Below are 21,639 nucleotides of genomic sequence, written 5' to 3' on the forward strand. Positions count from 1 at the left end.
GACCAAGTACCTTCAGGACTCTCCATCTCTCATCTCCACTTCCATCAGTGAGAAAGAGGGAGAAGAGATGGGAGGGTGGTTTTAGTGACCTCCAAGTGACTTTTCCACAAGCCAGGGGACAGGTTGTCTGCAGCTCTAAACTCAAATCTATTCATCTTTGTGATCAAAAAGGAGTCTTTTTGCCAACGTCTGCTTAAATCTCAATGAAAGACTTTATCACAAAACCAATCACTGTTGCCCAAGAGTGAGGTCCTTTGATTCGTCCAGCTTGGGTGAGGTATCACCTACCCTTCTACCAATCACTGAAGCCAAGAAAGGAGGATCATGTATAAAGATGGCAGCTCCCTTTTGGATCCCAAGGTTCAAATGGGAACTGAAGCAAGTCCCCAAAATGAAGGGATACAGGTCCCAAAGGAAGGGAGGAATGCAGAGAAGCAGCACAAGAAAAGTCTGCTACAAGTGGCTTCACTTGAAATTTTTAGTTCAAAAGATTATTATGCCTCAGAGTCAAGATCTACATGTTAGTTTGTTAGCTTTTGGAAGATGAAGGAAGGGTACACAATTGGGTAGAAATTAGACTTGTGTTCATGAATGACATAATGGGTTAATACTCACAGTATTCAGTAAACTCACTTTACTCAGTGCTGAAGGAATATCAGCCTAGCAGAATTTAAACAAATGACATAGTCAGATGGACAAGAGTTAAAACTGATAATTAATAAGGCTAATAAGCTAGAATGGAAATGGAGGCAGCACATTGGTGTTATCTCAGATAGAGTTCCCATCTCAAGGAGCTATTTTACATACTTTAGTGAGAGGAACAAATTACAAATATGTGAAAAAAGTAGTTTCTGATACTGGTAGATGCTTTGAAGAAGACAGTGGAAGCAAATAGAGAGTGCCTTGGTGACTGTGAAAGCTGCTCCAATGAGGGTTGTCAAGACCTTTGTAAGCACTTGATATTCAAGCTGAGACATGACTGATGAGATGGAGGTGATCCTGTTAAGGTCTAGAGATCAGCTTTCTGAACAAAGTAACAGTGAAGCTGAGGCATCTGGGGTGGGAATAAGTTTATAGCACTGGAATATCAGTAATAAGGTTCAGTTTAGTTCAGTTCAGTTGCTCAGTGGTGTCTGACTCTTTGCGACCTCATGAACCACAGCATGCCAGGCCTCCCTGTCCATCACCAACTCCTGGAGTTTACCCAAACCCATGTCCATCGAGTTAGTGATGCCATCCAGCCATCTCATCCTCTGTTGTCCCCTTCTCCTCCTGCTCTCAATCTTTCCCAGCACCAGGGTCTTTTCCAATGAGTCAGCTCTTCGCATGAGGTGGCCAAAGTATTGGAGTTTCAGCTTCAGTATCAGTCCTTCCGATGAACACCCAGGACTGATCTCCTTCAGGATGGACTGGTTGGGTCTCCTTGCAGTCCAAGGGACTCTCAAGAGTCTTCTCCAACACCACAGTTCAAAAGCATCAATTCTTCAGCACTCTTTATAACTTTCTTTATAGTCCAACTCTCACATCCATACGTGACTACTGGAAAAACCATAGCCTTGACTAGACGGACCTTTATTGGCAAAGTAATCTCTCTGCTTTTTAATATGCTGTCTAGGTTGGTCATAACTTTCCTTCCAAGGAGTAAGGGTCTTTTAATTTCATGGCTGTAATTACCATGTGCAGTGATTTTGGAGCCCAGAAAAATAAAGTCAGCCACTGTTTCCACTCTTTCCCCATCTATTTGCCATGAAGTGATGGGACCGGATGCCACGATCTTAGTTTTCTGAATGTTGAGTTTTAAGCCAACTTTTTCACTCTCCTCTTTCACTTTCATCAAGAGGCTCTTTAGTTCTTCTTCACTTTCTGCCATAAGGGTGGTGTCATCTGCATATCTGAGTTATTGATATTTTTCCCGGCAATCCTGATTCCAGCTTGTCCTTCTTCTAGCTCAGTGTTTCTCATGATGTACTCTGCATATAAGTTAAATAAGTAGGGTGACAATATACAGCCTTGACTTACTCCTTTTCCAGTTTGGAACCAGTCTGTTCCATGTGCAGTTCTAACTGTTGCTTCCTGACCTGCATACAGATTTCTCAGGAGGCAGGTCAGGTGGTCTGGTATTCCCAACTCAAAGAATTTTCTACAGTGTATAGTGATCCACACAGTCAAAGGCTTTGGCATAGTCAATAAAGCAGAAATAGAAATAAAACAGTAATAAGGTCAGTACATCTAAAGTTTAGCAGACAAATGCAAAGTGCTAAGAGATAGGGTCAGAGAGGGAGGCAGCTTCCAGATTATGCCTCATAAACCAAAGTAAGAAATTGGATTTTGATTCCAAACTGTACAAATAAAAGGAAAAGACCAGTGGGTTTGGCATTTAGATAATATCATTGCTATAAACTCTGTCTTGGGAGTAAAAAGCAAGCCAGATTGCAGTAGGTTTCAAAGACAACATGGAGAAGTCAAGTCATCACTGGGAGTCTCTGGTACAGTTCCAAAAGGCACAGGCTGCCATATAAGGACGTCTAACAGAGATAACACAGGTCTTTCTGGTCAATTTCTGATGGATTCTCAAGATGTAAATTCAAAATGTGAAAACATTCGGATCATGGTCCTGCGTGATGAACTTCCACCATTGCCACCTCCTCACTGCTATTTACTTAAAAATCCTACAATTATAAAATCACTAGGTGACCTTTCCTTTTTTTTTTTTAAACCAAATACATTTGGAATATTTTCCTCAACTGGTAGGGCTGCTATAAACTAGCTCATCTCTCTTTCTTGAAATTCATATCCTTATACACGCTCTTTCATGATAAGAGCACTAGGTAATTAAGACTTGCCACATAACTCCCATACAAAGCAATATTAAATGAGGTTTATGTTTGAGAAGCTGGGTGACCACATCAATCATGGTATGTTTACTGAAGAACTGAGTGCCTCATCAGATCTACTCCTCATATCGAAGAGGTCTTTTGCCCTTAGCTGGATTTACATCCTAGCTCTGTATTTTTCTGCAACCTAGCAAGTTCCTTGACTTTTCTAACCATCAGTTTCTTCATTATGTACAGTAAAAGTAACAATACTACTTGTCTTATAATAATGTAGATAAATTGAGATTATACATATCAAGTACTCAGAACAGCCTGGCATATAAGTAAGGTTGGTCATTATTATTCTGTGTAACCTATTCTGGGAAATAAATGAATAAAAAAATACATGCGAATTATATACATCATTGTGGAATTGAGAGCCATCATGTTGTAATGATTTTTAAGTGACCACAGGACATTGAGGGACAAAAGAAGTCAAGGAAATGAGAAAGGCTTCATAGAAGTCATGAGGCTTGAGCAAGGCCCTGAAGAATTTGGATAGGAAACGTAAAAACAATCACCTGTGGGCCCAGAGGCAGCAGCAGGAAGGAATGTGCCTATGAAGCACAGATAAAAGACCAGTCAGTCTGGAAAGAGAAGGAGAATATAAAAGGATATGAATTTGAAGAGAAAGAGGAGATCTAGCTTATAGCAGGCCTACCAGTTGAGGAAAATAAACTTATTTGGTTAAAAAAATATGGAAAGAAAGAGGACTTTTGACAGAAAATAATTTATTTCTGTCTCTCAAGAGTTCCTTGGACTGCAAGGAGATCAAGTCAGTAAATCCTAAAGGAAACCAGTCCTGAATATTCATTGGAAGGACTGATGCTAAAGCTGAAACTCCAATACTTTGGCCACCTGATGTGAAGAACTGACTCATTTGAAAAGACCCTGATGCTTAAAAGATTGAGGGCAGGAGGGGAAGGGGACAACAAAGGACTAGGTGGTTGGATGGCATCACTGACTCGATGGACACGAGTTTGAGCAAACTCGGGAAGATAGTGAAGGACAGGGAAGCCTGGCATGCTGAAATCCATGGGGTTGCAAAGAGTCAGACACGACTGAGCGACTGAACTGAACTGAACTGAAGGCCCATTTCCTCAATCATAGATGGCCATCTTGTTGTGTCATCACATGATGGAAGGCTGGAGGGAACTCTCTGTGATCTCTTATATAAGGGCACTAATTCCATTCTTGAAGCCTTCACCCTCATGTACTAATCACCTCCCAAAGCCCCACCTTTTATCACCATCACATTAGGGTTAGGATTTCACTTATGAATTTAGAGTGGATATAAACATTCAGTCTATAGCAATTGAACATGATGTTTGTACTATAGCAGGTAGGCCTTTAATAGAAATTCAGTCATGGAATAATTAAATCTTTCAGAGAAATGGAGGGACCAAAGAACTAATGCTATTTCCCTCACCAGGCACTGCCCATGTTTCTTTGCTTCTCTTTTTGGCAAAATTGCTCAAAAAAGTTCTATACTTACTGTCTTTTGTTTCTCTTTTCTTATCATACTATCTCTCAGGCTGTTGGTCCCTTGCTCTATTGAAACTGCTCATGTCAATGACATGCATGTTGCTGCCTAATAGTAATTTTCATCCTTATTTTACTTCTGAACAGCATTTGATGGAACTGACCATCACGTCTTCCTTCATAGACTTTCCTCACTCAGTTTTCAGGATACAACATACTCCTACGCCACTGGTAATTATTTTTCATCTCACTTAGCTTGCTACTTCTCTTCTCTGATCCCTTAATGTGAGAGCTCAGCTCTTGGTCTTCTTATCTTCTCTCTATACATTTCCTCTCTTGGCCACCCAGATCAAAAAATGAACAATATCATTTTTGAGGACATTGAATACTCACAATAAAAATAAGAACAAGTGTTGGTGAGGAGATGGAGAAATTTGAACTCATCTGCATTGTTGGTGGAGTATAAGATGGTGTGGCCCCTTTGGAAAACAGTTTTGTAGTTATTCAAAAATTACACATAGTGTTACCACTTGACCCAAAAATTCTAGTCTTAAGATATATACCCAAGGGAATTGAAAACATATGTTCACACAAAAACTTACACATAAATGTTCATGGTAACATGATTCATAAGAGACAAAAAGTGGAAACAACCAAAATGGCCATCAATTGATGAATGGATAATCAAAAGGTGGTTCTATCTACTCAATAGACTACTATTCAGCCATAAACATGATTGATGAACTGATACAACATACAACATGGATGAATCTAAAGAGCATTATACTGTGTTGAAGAAACTAGACAAAAAAGCATGTATTGCACGATTCTATATGTGAAATGTATACAATAGGCAAGTCCATAGAGACAGAAAGTACATCAGTATTTTTCAAGGGCTGAGGAGAAGAAGAAATGGGGAATGACTGCTATTGAAAATGAGATTTCTATTTTGATGAAAATACTCTGTAATTGGTGACGATGGTTACAATAACATTGTGAATATACTAAAAACAACAGAATTGTACACTTAAACTGTGAATTTTATGGTATCTAAATTATATCTTAATTAAAAAAAAAAAAAACTACAAGGCTTTGAGCTTCCTTTCCATAGTTTACATGTACAGGACCAGCATCCTGGGCTAGATTTATTACTACAGATGACTGGATCTGTCTTTGAGGTTCCTGGAAGTCAATCAATAAGGAAACCATCCTGGATTAAATAGTTCATACATGACAAATGAATTCTGAAGTTAGAAACTTTGTCCTGGGAATACATGTTAGGAAAAATTATGATGTAAATCTTATATCAGGGGCTATTAGGTAATACAATAGATACTGTCTTTGCGGTTCTGCCTAAGACACAGAAACATTCTTTGGAAGGATGTCCTCTACTGACCAACTCTAAAGGATTAGGGCATAAAATCAAATTGCAACTAACTCTATAAAGGAATTTTTGCCAAAATAGTATAGCCTATTTCCAGATGATCTAACTTTTATAAAGATAAGCTGATGAGGCCAAAAGACACAAAGAATCACATTTCCTTAGACCAACTTCCCCAAATACCAGATGTCTCAACTGAACATTTGGCAAGCATTAGGAGGCAGTCTAAATTCTGATTTGTATTGCTGATTAAATAAATGTCCATATGTTTTTGATACTGGATACGCAGGTAGCAAAGTCAATATACTGTCATGAGAATTTAGGGGCTTGATTTATACCCTTATCCAATCAAAGAGCCATCGTACTTCCAGCTGGGGTGAACTCCAGAGATACCTACAGATGGAGGTAAAATGTCTTTCAGCTTCAGAAGAGAATTCTGAGTCCTCTCATTTGGACAAGCACTTAGTTGAGAGTCCAGCATTTCTGCTGTTAGACACGGAAAGCATAATCTTGGTCTGAAAAAACTCTAAGTGCAGGTGTTTTTAATCAACTGCTTCTATCATGAAAGCATTTCAATAGAATCCCTACAAAACATGTCACTGGTATAGATCTGCATTTTTAACAAACTAGCTCCAAAATATACCCCCTCAAGTAGATGAATGACCTATTTGGATTTAAGGTATGTTTGTTTAGGATACTATACTACAGTGCGTTTCTCTATAAATGTTTACTGAATGAGTGAATGATTTAATGAATCTATATTATATTATCAAGGTAATATTAGAGTTGAATATTTTTCTTATACAATTTTAATAGGAATGCCAAGCTATAAGTGAAGCTTTCTCAGATGACAAAAAGATTTTCCTTTTAAAAACTGATTGTTTACTGATATGTCTTCCCCATTATGTTACAAGCTCTTTGATGATGTTATTCACCTTTGCATCCTCCACACAATGCCTACTCCTGTGCAAGGTCCATAAGCGGATGCTCAAAAAACAATAGGAGAAAGATACGTAATAGAATTAATTGGGATTGTTTTTTACACTTCAAATTTTGGATGCAGAGTCTGTTCAGCAGTACCAAAGCAGGTCCATGGAGTGGATACTCCACCCCAGAAGCTAAAGGAGGGCAGCTCTTTCCTCTCTCCTCCCTCTGACAGCTGGAGTACAGGTCAGTGACTAGTCATGGCCAAAGAGACCTTAGTAGTAGGGACTCTGAATCTGGAGGGAAAGACTCAAAGATGCAGGATTACTTAAGTGTTAATTTGAAATACCAGTGGCAGAACTGTGAGTCTGCAGCACAGCAACTGGTCTCCAAGCATAGAGGTAACCGCAGCTTCCTAAGTATCCTAGTCCCATGGTAAGAATTTGGCCTTGTCTTGCCAATGATCTTTATTCCTGCCCCAGCCTGACTTTCCAGGTATCTGTCAATTCATGAGCCACCCATGTAAACTGAAGAGTAAATTCAAAGGCAATCCAAAAGTATATTAAAAAAGAAACCTAATATTACCTTTTGTACTCACTTCCTTGGAAGATGAATCACTTCTTACCCATTAACTTAGGCAAATAACAATTATATTTTTTCAACCATACTGCTCTCTCTCAAATTTTCCTAGCCCTCCTATGAAATACAGTTATCTTTTAAAAAATCCAAATGTCTATCTAGGTTTTAAATATCCAAGATATTGCAAAAATTTTTCCACTATGTTAAAGAAATGAAACAATGTAGTAAAGAGATTTTGAAAACTCCTATATATACACAATAGCCAAAAGCAGGAACCACTAAAATGAATACTTCATCAATGGATCAAGAGATTTAAAACAAGGGGCTTCACTGGTGGCTCAGTGGTAAAGAATCTGCCTGTCAGTGCAAGAGACACTGGTTCTATCCCTGGTCCAGGATGAGCCCACGTGCTGTGGAGCACATAAGCCCATGCATCACAGCTACTGAGCCTGTGCTCAGGCCGCGGAGCTGCAGACAGTGGGCCCACGTGCTGCAACCACTGGCGCCTGAGCGCTCTGGAGCCCAGACTCTGCAACGAGAGAAGCGCTACAACGAGAAGCCTGCGCACAGCAGCTGAAGAGTAGCCCCCACCTGCCACAGCCAGAGAAAGTCCATGCAGCAACAAAGACTCAGCACAACCAGAAATACAACTAGATGAAGCAATTTTTAAAATATGGTGTACCCACACAATGGAATGTTATTCAGCCATAAACAGAAAGCAAGCACTGACACATGGGTGCATGAAAACATTATGCTTAGTGAAAGAACTAAGATAATGATGAGGTTTCCACAACATTATGAATATACTAAATGCCACTGAATTGTACACTTTAAAGTGGCTAAAATGGTGACTTTTATGACATGTGTTTTACCACAGTAAAAAATTTAAATTCAATATCCCCCAAATTAGGAGAAATATAAAGCAGAATATTTTAAACCTGATTCCTTCTATTTACAAGAAAACACAGTGGTTTCTCAAAAGAATTTTCTGGTTATAAAATCTTTGTAGTTCCAACTTTCCCTTCGAACTCTCAGTGGAGTTGTGTCATTATGTAATCAGGTTTCCGTGTTAAGAAATTACCTTGTGTCTGGCGAGAGGAAAGTAAAGCTCTTCCAAAAGGCATTTAATTTATCTCTGATCACAATCACAACTCCTCTCATTTAGACACAATGAGGAAGTTGTGAAAATGAAATATAGTTTAATGGATCTTGACAAATATAATTTTTCCACTCTGGGAAAGTTTAAAGCTCTCTTATTACAACAGTTACTCAATTTCCCAAAGATGTGGGACTTCACATAGGAAAAATGGGCTGAAGATGCTGGTATTTACATAATTCTTCAAACTGGGGTAATAAGAATGTGCTGCAGGTTGCTACCCCATAATTGGATGGCTCATTATTATAAAATATTTCAAGTTTGCTCAGTGGAATACAGGGAAATGACATTAACTCGGTCTTTTACTCTAGAATTTTATAACTCCTTTATCTTTTTATTTCTATTATTTCTATATTTTCCCCAAACCTCACATGCACCATCAGTAAAAGAAAAAAAAAGTGTGTTTATATGTTTAATTGTATAAACACACACACACTCACACATATATTCTAAGACCTTTCAATTATTGTTTTCCAATCCCAATAGAACCAAAAAGAAAGACTTACATACCAAGAATCCAACTTTCAAAGTATTGATTTCAGTGTGTGTATCGAAGCGAGAGCGACTGTCTTTTCATTCTAAGAAGCAAAAATGGTGAACTCTTTCCTGATTTATATTTTCTGCAATATATAGGGTAAATTGAAATACCAGCGACTTCAAGTTCTATTTCTCAACTTATTGAAAAATGTGTGTTGCATAAAAAGGCATTTTCAATAACCTCTTAGGGGGAAAACTGCAAGATTTCCCCATCAGACTCCTCGGAAGAAACCATCTTAATTCTTTTATAAATAGCAAAAGCAATTTCATTTCAGAAGTCCTTAAAATACAATGACTTCATTTACTTTTAGAGGCTTTATTAAAGTAGGTTTTCACCCCACTCTTCAGACAGGTGCCTGTAATAAAAACAGTCCTCTCACCTGACCCGTTTCCTGCACTTTCTGGGTGTGAGAGCACTAACTCACCCTGAATTCATAAGGAAGATATTATTGCCAGGTTCCACGAAGCCCTCTGAGAAATTCATCAGGGCTACAAACTACTGACCTTACCCTAAACCCATCTGCTTGCAGGCCAGCTGACTCAGGGTCTCCTGCCAGCCATCCGCACACACGTGGTGTTCCACGGCAGATCTGTGAGCCGTCAGGAAGGAGGAGGAGTTCACGTTTGCAGAGAGGGTCACTGAGTGGGGAAAAAAAGGAGGGGAACTCTAATTCAAAACATCTCTTCTCATGAAACCACATGACAACATGCCTTTATTTTACTTGCAGACATTCATTTCTATTTCTTTTAGCTAAAAACTATCTGGTGAATTCTGCTCTGCAAACCATATGATCACCATGTGGCAAAGGACTAGGAAATGAGTTAGATGTGTTCTCTGCCCTTCAAGAACTAGAGACTCTTAGTGAAATGGTCAGGCAATTCTCAACTTTTCATTATGAGTTAGAAGATGGCCAGAGGCAGTCCCCTTCCTGTGAGTTTATCCAACGATTTGCATAATTAGAAGGAGCTAGTTGTAACTTCATTCAAATTGTTTCCTTTTAAGAAGGTCTTTGAGAATGTAAATGTGTGAGTGATGTTAATTTTGGATTAATGTGGAATATGGGATAATTCTTCTTTTATAAAAGAAAATCCTCTGTACTTCATACACCACAGATCATTTGTGTAAACATTGCACAGTTAATGACAATACATTTTGTAATTATGATTTGGCCAGATTATGCCAAAGTAAGGGCCAAGGGAATGCAAAGAGGGATAAGTGTAGGATGACAGAATGAACCAAACTCAAGATTATAAACTGCAACATTGGGACACCAGTGGGAGATACCTTTAAGTCCCGGGCATGGAAGGGAGTAGATGGACAGAAATCTCATCTGGATTTGGAGCAAGAATATTGGGCAGAGAGAAAGGCCTCGTTAATATCTTATTCCAGGTAGTGTCAGTGATATAAGAATGACCAACTGTTGATAAATGTTAAAGTTGTGCGATGAGAGAGTTTAAAACTATATTCATACGGAGTTATATGATCAGAAAAATTTGAACCCAAATATTTTCATATGTAAGACAGACAATAGAGAAGTAACCTGGGGGGAAGTGTTCTTTGAGTTGGAAATAGCATGTACAAATCACCACTGACTGCTTTTACGGTAGTAAAGTAGAATAGATGAACTTGGTTAGTAAGATCCATAAAACCAGTTAGGGTTCATTTAACTTAAATGGCTGCCAGGCGTCGGAGCAGATGGCAGAAGCAAGCAGCTCACCGCAGTCCCACTCATCGGAACTGTCTATGCAGTCGGCTTTGCCGTCACACCACCGGTCACGTGACACACACTCGTAGTTTGCACATTCTAGCTCATCAGCTTGGCAAAATGCTGGCAGGGGAACAAGAAGGGAGGAGACAAACATTTTAGGAATGGATGGGATTTTCACTAACAGGCACCTCACAGTTTGCCAACAGGCGCATCAAAGGAGGAAAAGATGCGGCTGCAGAGGCCTTCCAGTGAGTCAGCACAGAGGAGCAGAGCTGGTGCGATCCCATTTCTGAGATGTCCAGCCACACAAATAGCGACCATTTAAACAGCACTGCTGTCTCCAAGTGACTAAATTCTCTAGTTCTAAAAAGTGGTACCCAGAGCAGCAGAAATCCCAAGATGAGAGCACAGAGCTAAAATCTGAAGGGGCTTGAGCTGAGCCCTGGGCATGAGCAGACTGAAGACAATCTAGGATGAGACCAGCTCTGTCCACATTTATGGCTAGTTTTATTTTTTTTTAATCTCTAGTACTAAGTGACTCTCAGAGTCATACACTAATCTTCTCTTGGGTTTCTAAAAACTATAGCCAAACTCCTTAATTGCCTATCTAACCTCTATTACTTTTCTTTCTTCTTTCTTAAAGGAATCTGATTTTTATTCAGGCCTCCACACCAGCCCCTGTCCAGGGAAAGAATCCTAAGTTGTTTAAATAAGACATGGCATGTTTTCCATACAATTGTATTTTCCTGAGCACAGTTATGAGCCCAGGGGCAAACACGGCGTCTAAAATCAGGGGCTCAGCTTGTGGTTTTGTAGGTTGTATTTTACAAGGTGGTTCCTGACCAAACCCTGCCATCTAAGCCTTTGCGTCCTAGCCTGGAAGAGAAGTGGCCTGGAAGAGACACCATCTTTTCTTATTGATTCTCCTTAAGGATGCTTCTAGACCAATGTCATCATGCATATATTTTACACGTTTGATTGTATTTGGCATATATTTTTCCAAGTGAAGTTTTAGTCAAAAAGTATGAAAATACAAAAAGCTTTTGACATGTATTTCCAAACTTCTCACTTATCCAAAGTGAGGGGTAATTAATGTTTAAAATAAAATGTCACATTGACAAATGCCCAATAAGTACTTACAGCAGTTTTTTTCATCCATGTTATCAGGGCAGTCTGGAAACCCATCACAGATGACTGTGTGCTTCAAACACTGTTTACTGGATGGACATTCCCAAAGATCTCTCTCCTTACATCCTGGAGACAGAAGGAAAGGTTATGTGCAATAGATGTGAAGGTGAAAACACCTATGGCTTTGATCAAACAAAGTAAAAAAAAAAGAATGACAATATAAAGGGAAGATTTCTTTCTTCTTAACAAGTTTTGACTCCTGTATACCATGGAAAATGTAATTTTGAAAGTATAAATGCTTGGTAATCTCCATATTGCATTATAAATAGTCAATCTCTTCCAGGAGAAGATCAAAAGTGACATATGGGAAACAAAAAAAAAAATGAAAAAGCAACTGTATAGTAACGTTCATCTTTTGCTGTTCCTTTTGCTTTCTGAGCCAATTTGCCAACACATAAGACTCGTCTCTAAAACGATAAGCTAAGCTTTTAAGCAAATATGCCCAAACCTAGTGATCTAAATGCATATTATCTTAAAATGTAATTTCAATCAACAAATGGTAACGCCATCTGTGTGTTTAGCAAAAGAGGCAGCTCCTATGCCAAATATCTACAAAACTAGTTTATGAGCCAGGTATGAAAGCCATTACCTCCAGTAATGTAGCCAGAAATCTAAGATTAGAAACTATCTATTATATGAGAAATAAACATAAAGACTATAAGCTTGAATGGTAATCCATCTATAAAATAACAAGCTCTTGCAGTGAACTCAATAAATGCCATCTGGTTCACCGACAGTGAATTTACATGTTCGCTAAAACACACCAAACGTCTAGTTGCTCCTGCCGCTCAGGTTGGACCCATGACTCTCACCACGCTGTGAGGGTGTGGAGGACGAGACCACATATATTCGTCTTTGAGCATCCTGACTCCCCTGCCTAGAATGGCAGCTAGCCCTCAGTAGACTCCCAACACATATGAATTTTAAATGGAACTTTATTTCATGTAAGAAACAAACATTCTCTTGTTCCTAGAAAAAGGTAGTTTAGTTTACAGTGAATGAAACACCAAGCAGTGATGAAATAAGGAGTGTCTTTAAAGATACTATTTCTCATCAGACCTGGTACAAATCATTCAGAGAAATTGCAAAGATGATTGACTCAAGTTTCTTGGAGTCCTTCATAGGAAAATAATCTGCTTTAAAAAGAATTTTCATTGAAAAATTATCAAAATAAATCCACAGAAGAGAGAATTTTACTACAGGAAAATTTAGGTTTAAAGTGTTTTAGATGCTTAGCAGGTAAAGAATCCACCAGCAATGCAGGAGATGCGGGTTTGATCCCTGGGTTGGGAAGATCCCCTGGAGGAAGAAATGACAACCCACACCTGTATTCTTGCCTGGGAAATCCCATGGACAGAGGAGCCTGGCAGGACGCAGAGTCAGACACAACTGAGCGCCCAGCCATGCCCAGTCGCACCATCCGGGGCTTCCCCTGGTGGTCCAGTGGTTACGACTCTGCACTCACTCTGCAGGGAGCATGGGTTTCATCTCTGCTCAGGGAACTAAGATCCCACAGGCCACACGGCGTGGCCAAAAAAAAGGGGGGGGGGTGGTTAATAAAAAGTACAATAAAATATTTTTAAAATAAAGTGCTTCATCATTCAAACGTATAGGACAGTGGGAGAGTATCTGACCACAGAACTATATAGGAAATAAATAGTGAGAATCCTTCACTAACTATCTGGAGTTGTCTTAGGCCCAGGGACATCTATTCTAGGAACTCATGGGGATATTATTTGGAGTTTTCAGCTAACAGAGAATATAGACATCATCTGGAATGTTCTTGCAATGAGACTCTCAGCACAAACGATACCCCTTGCTAGCAGATGATGAGAGAAAACAGCATGAGTCTTTCTGACTATTCACAAGAGTACAGAGAAGAACTTGAACACATGGAATAAGCTGAGAAAAGACCACACAAGTCAATCCACTGGTACGTAAGATCCGCATCCTCACAGAGGGTAATAATAGGAGAGAACACTTATTATCCACCATAAATCCACATTCTAGATAATAGTTTTAGTTCTTAACACCACAATGTCAGAATTACAATCATCATTTCCTAAGTGAGAAAACTGAAAGTTAGAGAAAATAAATAAATTGCTCTAAATCCAGCCTTATGGAGAAATCTCCAGTTGGGAAGAAGGTTCAAGTCCTTAGTTGTAGTCATCTGTACGTTGAAAATACATAGCATGTGCTGGGGTAAGAGCAGGGGAAACAGCTTAGAGGTGGACATCTGGATTTGAACCCCAGCTTCAATCTCATTAGCTGTGTGACCTTGGATAAGTTTCTTAATTTCTCTGAACCTCTGTTTGCATATCTCTAAAATAGGAATAATAACACCTGCTACAAAGGGTTGCTATAAGGGAGAAATGAGTACTCTCTGGGCAGTAATTTCCCTTCTGTCTATTCTCTTTTCTAATAAAAGTTTGTGCAGCCTAAAGCCTTCTTTTGTGGAGTTACAATGAACATAAATGAATTAGGATGAAAAAAGGTCAGGACATGAATTCCATGGAAGACAATACTGTAATTTTGTGAAGAAACCATTCTCTCTTCAAAGTGGCAGTTTTTGGTGTAATTATGCTTTAAATGTAGCTTTAAAAGGAAGAGGGTATGACTCCATTAAAAATGAAAAACAGATATGGATAGGATGGGATGTTTAATGCAGCTGTAGGTTATAAAATCAAATAATTGTTGATGTCAAGACTACAGCCACCCCTGCACAGAGTCCACAGCCACAGCCACTCACAGCGGCCACTGTGTGTTGCTAAAGTGACAGTTCATCCCAGTTTTCCTGGGACTTTGCAGGTTTGAGCATCAGTCTACCCCCTCTTCCAAGAAACCGCTCGCAGTACCGGGCAAACCGGTATGGTTCATCGCCTAAGTGTGTCAAGCATTCTGCTAGGTTCTTAACTTATTCACTCTCATTTTCACAAAAATTCTGTGAAGCTGGCTTCCCTGTCTTGGGCAGATCCCACTTGAATTGGGGAACCTTGTCTCTCCATCAAAAAAGTTGTCATTCACAGACATAGAGAACAGACTTATGGACACAGTAGGACAGGGTTAGGAAGGAGAGGGTGAGATGTTTGGAGAGAGTGACATAGAAACATATATTACCGTATATAAAGTAGATGGCCTGGGGTCTACTTTATGACTCAGGGAACTCAAACAGGGGCTCTGTAACAACCTAGAGGGGTGGGATGTGAAGGAAGGTAGGAGGGATGTCCAAGAGGGAGGGGACATATGTAGACCTATGGTTGATTCATGTTGACGTTTGGCAGAAACCAACACAATACTGTAAAGCAATTATCCTTCAATTAAAAATAAATAAATTTTTAAAAAGTTGTCATTATAGGTAAAGAGAGCAAACCACCTTAAAACAGATGCTTCTTGTACTTTAAGAAGCTCTCAGTTATGCAAGTATAAGGTAATTAGGTCTGCTCATCAGGGCTGCTAACTTGATCAGTATCAAACAAAAAGTATTGCCACAGAAAAAGAAAAAAAAAAGTATTGCCACGGAGGGGCTGCTCATGAGAGCAAGGGAGAAAGGCCCTTCTGCGTCCTGGCACTGGCAGAGGCTGGACCAGGCTGGATCTAGCCATCTTCAGCCAGCAGCTGTCCCAGTGGCTATGGATGTGACCTCAGAGCGGATCACGGCAGCTGAACAGTGAGGTTCAGGCCTGGCAGGTGTGACAGCCCCTCCAGAGCCTGGAACCCCTGACTATGGAGCCCAGATCTCAAAGAAAAGCCGTAGTGCCGGTGGGAGCAGCCTGGCCAAAAGGACCTGCCTCCCCCTCCTCCCCCAGACTCCAGGCCTAAGCGTCAGGGACAACCAGCTCCAGCGCGAGTCATAGAGCCCTTGTCTCCGCCCAGAAAGCTTCAGCAGACTCCCCAACACCTGAGTCGCCTCCCCCCTGCCCCTCTTAGGGGCGGCATCTTCATGTCACCCTCTCCACGCGTGCTGGCCCAGGAGCCTGGGAGGAAGCGGACGGCTGCACACGGCAGGGCAGGGCCTCCCGTGGCTGTCACCCTGGAGATGGAGACGTTCGCCGTCAGAACAAGCGCTGCCTCCAAGACAAGGAGCCGTCCCGAAGCCCGTGGTCACCGTGGAAACCAGGGCCTCCACCCAGCTGGCTCTCTTCTGCATGTACAAGGCCTGGTCTGTCGGAGACCAAGCCAGACAAGACTCCTTCCCTCAAGGGAGATCCCTGGGGTGTCCTGGGGGTGGGGGGACATGCCTGCTGGATTTCCTAGCACTGTGGCGGGTGGGCTCTTGGTTATTGCCTTCTGAGGACTGAACAGGCATGTTATAAGCATTCCAAGCTGTGAGGGATAAAGGAAGTTTTCTCTAAATGTTACAGGTGAGAAGACTGAGGCCCAGAGAAGTTAAGTGACTGGTCAAAAGTCACACACCTCCAAGTGCTAAATCGGGATTTAAATCCAAGTCTAGGTCTATGGGCTTCTCAGGTGGCACCAGTGGTAAACAGCCTGCCTGCCACAACAGGAGACAAGAGACTGGGGTTCAACCCCTGGGTCGGGAAGGTCCCCTAGAGAAGGAATGGCAACCCACACCAGTATTCTTGTCAGGAGAACCCCATGGACGGAGGAGCCTGGTGGCCACAGTGCACAGAGTTACAAGAATTGGACACTACGAAGGAGCTCCACACTGTGGTCTACACGGGCTTCCCTAGTGGCTCAGCGATGAAGGATCCCCCGCAATGCAGGAGACCGGGGTTCGATCCCTGGGTCAGGTCAGGAAGATCCCAGGAGAAGGGAATGGCAACCCACTCCAGTCTTCTTGCCTGAAAAATTCCATGGACAAAGGAGTCTGGTGGGCTACAGTCCATGACGTCACGAGAGAGTCGGACGTGACTGAGTGACTAAATTCACACTAGGTGCACACGGTGCCTGCCCTGCCATTTCAGGCGCCTGTCCTGGAAACCAAATGAGACATCAAGGGGCTAACCAAGCAGAAAACTACCTACAGGGAAGGAGAATATCTATTCCCTAACATGAAATAATTAAATTAATCAGAGATCAGTCCTGTCTCATTCTGAAAGTACATCTGTGGACATGCAACACGAGACGAACACAGCGACCCACACCCTGTCTTCTGGTCACAGAGCAGCACGTCAGCCTCTCCGACCAGCAGAGCAACAGAGACAGAGGCAAGGGGACTGGCTCTCTGCAGGCTTAAAGACACAACAGCCAAGTCCTTCTTTGGACTCCTTAGAAGTATTTATGTATTTCTTAAAACAGAAAAAAAAACCTCTTTTGGGAAACCTTTAAAGTCAAGCTGTAAACCCACCAATATCAGAGCCAAATGCTTCAAACACAGCTATGGGGCTTCCCTCAGGCTCAAACGGTAAAGAATCAGCCTACAGTGGGAAGGCCCAGGTTCGACCTCTGGGTGGGGAAGATCCCCTGGAGAAGGGAATGACAATCCACTCCAGTATTCTTGCCTAGAGAATTCCATGAACCTGGCGGGCTGTGGTTCATTGGGTCACAAAGAGATTATATTCTATTTCTTTAAGGGGGTTTTGACTCCAAGAAGTTCAGGTTAGAATAAAATATTTTATTACATTTTATCACCCAAGAGGAGATCAAAGATAGATAATGAAATGGTTTTTAATCATTTGAAGATAAACAGAAAGTCCCTTAAGGACACTCCCATTTGTATTGTCCATCTTTCTCTGTATGCTGAATGCCTTTTATGTAGAATAGTGATCGATTAGTAATAGTGAAGCAGTATTAATGTAATGAAGGGTTTTATTTCTCCAGTAGATGCAGAAAAATTGTTCGAACTCTTCTCATTTAACTGCCCCATTGAGAGGACCTGCTGCTCCCATCACAGCCCAGGAACCACCTTACTCCTGCCGGCAGCTCACCTCCTTGTGGACACAGACCTAAAAAAGCTAACCTCAGTCTCACAAGCTCAAGCTCAAATCTATATTGTAAAGGCAAAGTTCAGAATTATAATCTTCCTGTTACTTTCTTTAGCTTGCCATTCTTTTATGCCCCTCTTATTCATTTCTCCACCCAGATTTTTCTCCATAGCTTAGATATTAATGCTTAAGAAAGGTTAGAATGAAAACAAGCCTCTTTAATCCACTTGCTAGACATACAGCCAACTTTATCTACATAGTAGAGGTTCAACTAATGACAAATTATCACTTTAAGACAAGAAACAGTACTGACTCTGTAAATCAATCCTACCTTTTAGGCTTCCCTCCCATGAAGCAATTCTGTAATGATGTGTTCATATTTACATAATGCCTCCAAACACTTGCTGAAAACATTTCTAATAATGCCAATATTTCCAATGTAAATGTTGTTTACATTAACAATTACACAAGCAGTGCAACTTCAACAACAAAAATTTACAAGAGCAGGAGCTACTTCAGAATTTAGCATTACCCATTGCTAAATGCTTAACGTGTATATCTGACAAGTATTTACAAACGGAGTGCTCTGACCACCATGTTTTCCTGCTGCAAAAGTGTCAAAGAAACACAGCGTAAATTTCCAACCCATCAATTCTTTTATAACTAAGTTAAAGAAGTATTGCTTTGAGGGGAAAACCCAATAACATTGTTAGAAGTTCTGGAGGAGCTGCAGACGTGTGTAAGTGCATAGGTAACTGTCACATTATTCGGTAAAGCCCAAGCACTTACGTGCCCTCCGCAATGGACAGGACAAATCAGAAAGACACGAAGCGTGGGGTGAAATGCTGCTTTGCTGGAGCGGGTGTTTGTGTTGCCAGATGGTATGCCTGCCCACGCCCATGCAAACAAAGCAACAAACTGACCAAGGAGGCAAAGTCGGGAGTGGATGATTTCCCAGCAGTTCTCTCTGTGCGGGGCCTTCCTCTGTTTCCTCATTTGATTTTAAGTGCTGTGTTCTCCCAAAGCATGCGGCATGCCCATTCAAACTCCTGAATGTGTTCCAAAGGGAATTATACCAAAGGGGGATAGTAAAGGGGATTCTAATAAAATATTATAAGTCACTTTGAAAAATATGATGAGAAATTAATTTCTCATGAACTAATACTGTTGGGGGCAATTAATACTCTCAATGTATTAATTTATTACTGACTTTTAACTTTCCTCAACTAGAACTCTCAATAACATCATCAGTATTTTCAGTGTTTTATAGAGATTAGGCCATTTATTCAATAGTTCTGGTGAACCTGTAATTGTAAGATTAGAGGACGGACAGAAATTTATAGCTTACCTAGAAATCTGACATTCTAGGATCATTTGTAATGAACACAAGCTTTAAATTTCTTCTTCACCAAATATACTCTACACCTTAGACCATTTAATCTCCCTAAGTCTCTTTTTGAGACTAAGCATTTACATTTCTCAAATAATTAGTCCCCTATTGCAAATTTCGGTCTAGCCACCCAATGGAATATCATGTAACCTCTTTGAACAATCTAAGAGAATTTAGTTTAAGCTGCACCTCAAAATACCATAGCCCATAGTTAGTAAAAAAAAATCCAATAGATTCTTAATGAGTTACTTATATAAGGGATAGTCAATGAGTATTGACTTATTTCTTTACATGAAGACCACAAACAAAGCAAGCAACAGTAGCTTCACAAAAAACTGTATGTTCCTCTCTAACAAAATTACCCCTGGTCATTGGACCACCATTCTGACAGCTCTGATTTTCTAGAAGATGCTCTTATCCATATTTATCATAGCTGATAGGATTTCAGTTGATTGCTTGTGACATTTTGTCTAGACCAGAAGGGCAGTGTCTACTATGGAAAACTCATTTTGGGGATCAAGGCAATATTTCATCCTTCAAAGGCCAAAAGAATAAAATGATTTCAAAAGATACATTGCCTCATGTGTTTTCAATAGCAAAAAAATGTCAGTTTTTTTTTTAAAGCAGAACAAGCTAAATAGTCATAACCAAACTATTCTTTGGCTAGCCCTCAACCATTTTGCTTTACTCTAGCATATTACTTAGTGAAGAGCATTGTCTGTTTTCAATTCCCTGATACATTTTGAGGTTCTAAATACAAAGGTTTGCAGGGAAGTAAAATGGGAATTAGCTCCACTTAAATTGCTGTTGGCATTTCCTGACTTTGCCATAGTGATTTTGGAACTCAAAGGCAGAAACGCCAAGAAGAGTTTTATCCTCTGCGGGCAGAGACAAAAATCAGAGAGGGCATGAAATTTAATCCCAATTAAACTTGAACGCTGGAGCCTGCAGTCTGTCTTTGTGTATCTAGATGCCTGTTTAATAATATGGGAATTATAAGTAAGGACACCATTATCCTGATCTTATAACAGATGACAACTTCTTTAGAATCTCAATAAAAATAATCTCTTACATTTGTGAAGAGCTTCTCACTTTACTGAGGGTTTGCACATATGTCATCAAGGTTATAAACAGAGTGCAATTTAGGGAAAATCAATGGAATTAACAGGAAAACTTATAATAATTACTTTGATAATTTATAAATTATTTTATATTTTATAACATTTTATAAATATTTATATTTATATTTTATATTTTATTATTATAAAATAATAAACTTTGATAATTTAAGAAGTAAATGTCTTAACATTCAGTCCTAGTCACTACTTACAACTGTCAGTAAACAACTGACATATTTTAACACAACCCCTTATTCTAGTGTACGTCTGAGAAACGTGCCATTTCACATACATACCACAGTTTTCTTCATCACTCTCATCATCACAGTCAGCCTGGCCATCACATCTTCTGGAAGCCAGAACACAGCGTCCTGAGCTGCACTTGAAGTGACTAGGTGAGCATTCTGTAAAAAGCAGCGGGCCATATTACTGCCAACAGACAGAAAACCGAGACCCATCAGCTACGTTATTCATTTACGTGTGGGATGATGTGGAGAAGATATCACTGAAGATAAGGATGGTCCTTCACCAAGCTGAAATCACCAAAGTGTGCTTGGTTCTTTTCTGTCTGCCCTCAGCATCTTTTTCCTTCATCCTTGGCCTCATCTCTCCAGATTAGCTGTTTTGTGTCTTTATGCTTTCCAACAATTACATCTCTTTCTGAAAGGACAATTTCTGGAGACTGAAATGTCCTAGGAATTCAATGTTTCTAGCTGCCCTCCTTTCATTTGTCAAATTGTTTCCCATTCTGATCTTTCCACCTGGTGAGCAGGCATTTCTCTACCTGATCATCTCACACGGCCAAGGTCCCTGAATGCTTTGCACTTGAATCTGAGCACTGAAGAATTAATACTTTTGGACTGTGGTGTTGGAGAAGACTTTTTTTTTTCCATTTATTTTTATTCATTGGAGGCTAATTACTTTACAATATTGTAGTGGTTTTTGCCATACATTGACATGAATCAGCCATGGATTTACATGTGTTCCCCTGGAGAAGACTCTTGAGAGTCTCTTGGGCTTCAAGGAAACCAAACCAGTCAATCCTAAAGGAAGTCACTCCTGAATATTCATTTAAGGACTGATGCTGAAGCTGAAACGCCAACACTTTGGCCACCTGATGCAAAGAACTGACTCATTGGAAAAGACCCTGATGCTGGGAGGGATTGGGGGCAGGAGGAAAAGGGGATGACAGGGGATGAGATGGTTGGATGGCATCACCGACTTGATGGACATGAGTTTGAGCAAGCTCTGGGAGTTGGTGATGGACAGGGAAGCCTGTGTGCTGTGGGTCCACGGGGTCACAAAGAGTCGGACATGACTGAGCTACTGAGCTGAACTGAACTGAAGGAGCCACGGCTTTATCTTCACTGTTACCTTCAAGACCCTCTAGTATAAAAGCAGCTTCCATATATAATGG

General features: G+C 40.4%; 1 protein-coding gene across 1 annotated transcript in view; it reads right to left on the reverse strand.

Moving 5' to 3' along the window:
• CORIN (corin, serine peptidase) overlaps nucleotides 1-21,639 on the reverse strand; it is a 267,935-nt gene that overhangs the window by 36,414 nt on the left and 209,882 nt on the right. The window contains exons 13-16 of the mRNA XM_061164691.1: nucleotides 20,519-20,626; nucleotides 11,782-11,895; nucleotides 10,651-10,761; nucleotides 9,442-9,571 (exon numbers count right to left, since the gene is read on the reverse strand). Coding sequence (XP_061020674.1) covers nucleotides 9,442-9,571; nucleotides 10,651-10,761; nucleotides 11,782-11,895; nucleotides 20,519-20,626 — 463 coding nt within the window. The remainder of the gene's footprint in view (nucleotides 1-9,441; nucleotides 9,572-10,650; nucleotides 10,762-11,781; nucleotides 11,896-20,518; nucleotides 20,627-21,639) is intronic.

Source organism: Dama dama, chromosome 17 (genome assembly GCF_033118175.1).
Source record: "Dama dama isolate Ldn47 chromosome 17, ASM3311817v1, whole genome shotgun sequence".
NCBI lineage: Eukaryota > Metazoa > Chordata > Mammalia > Artiodactyla > Cervidae > Dama > Dama dama.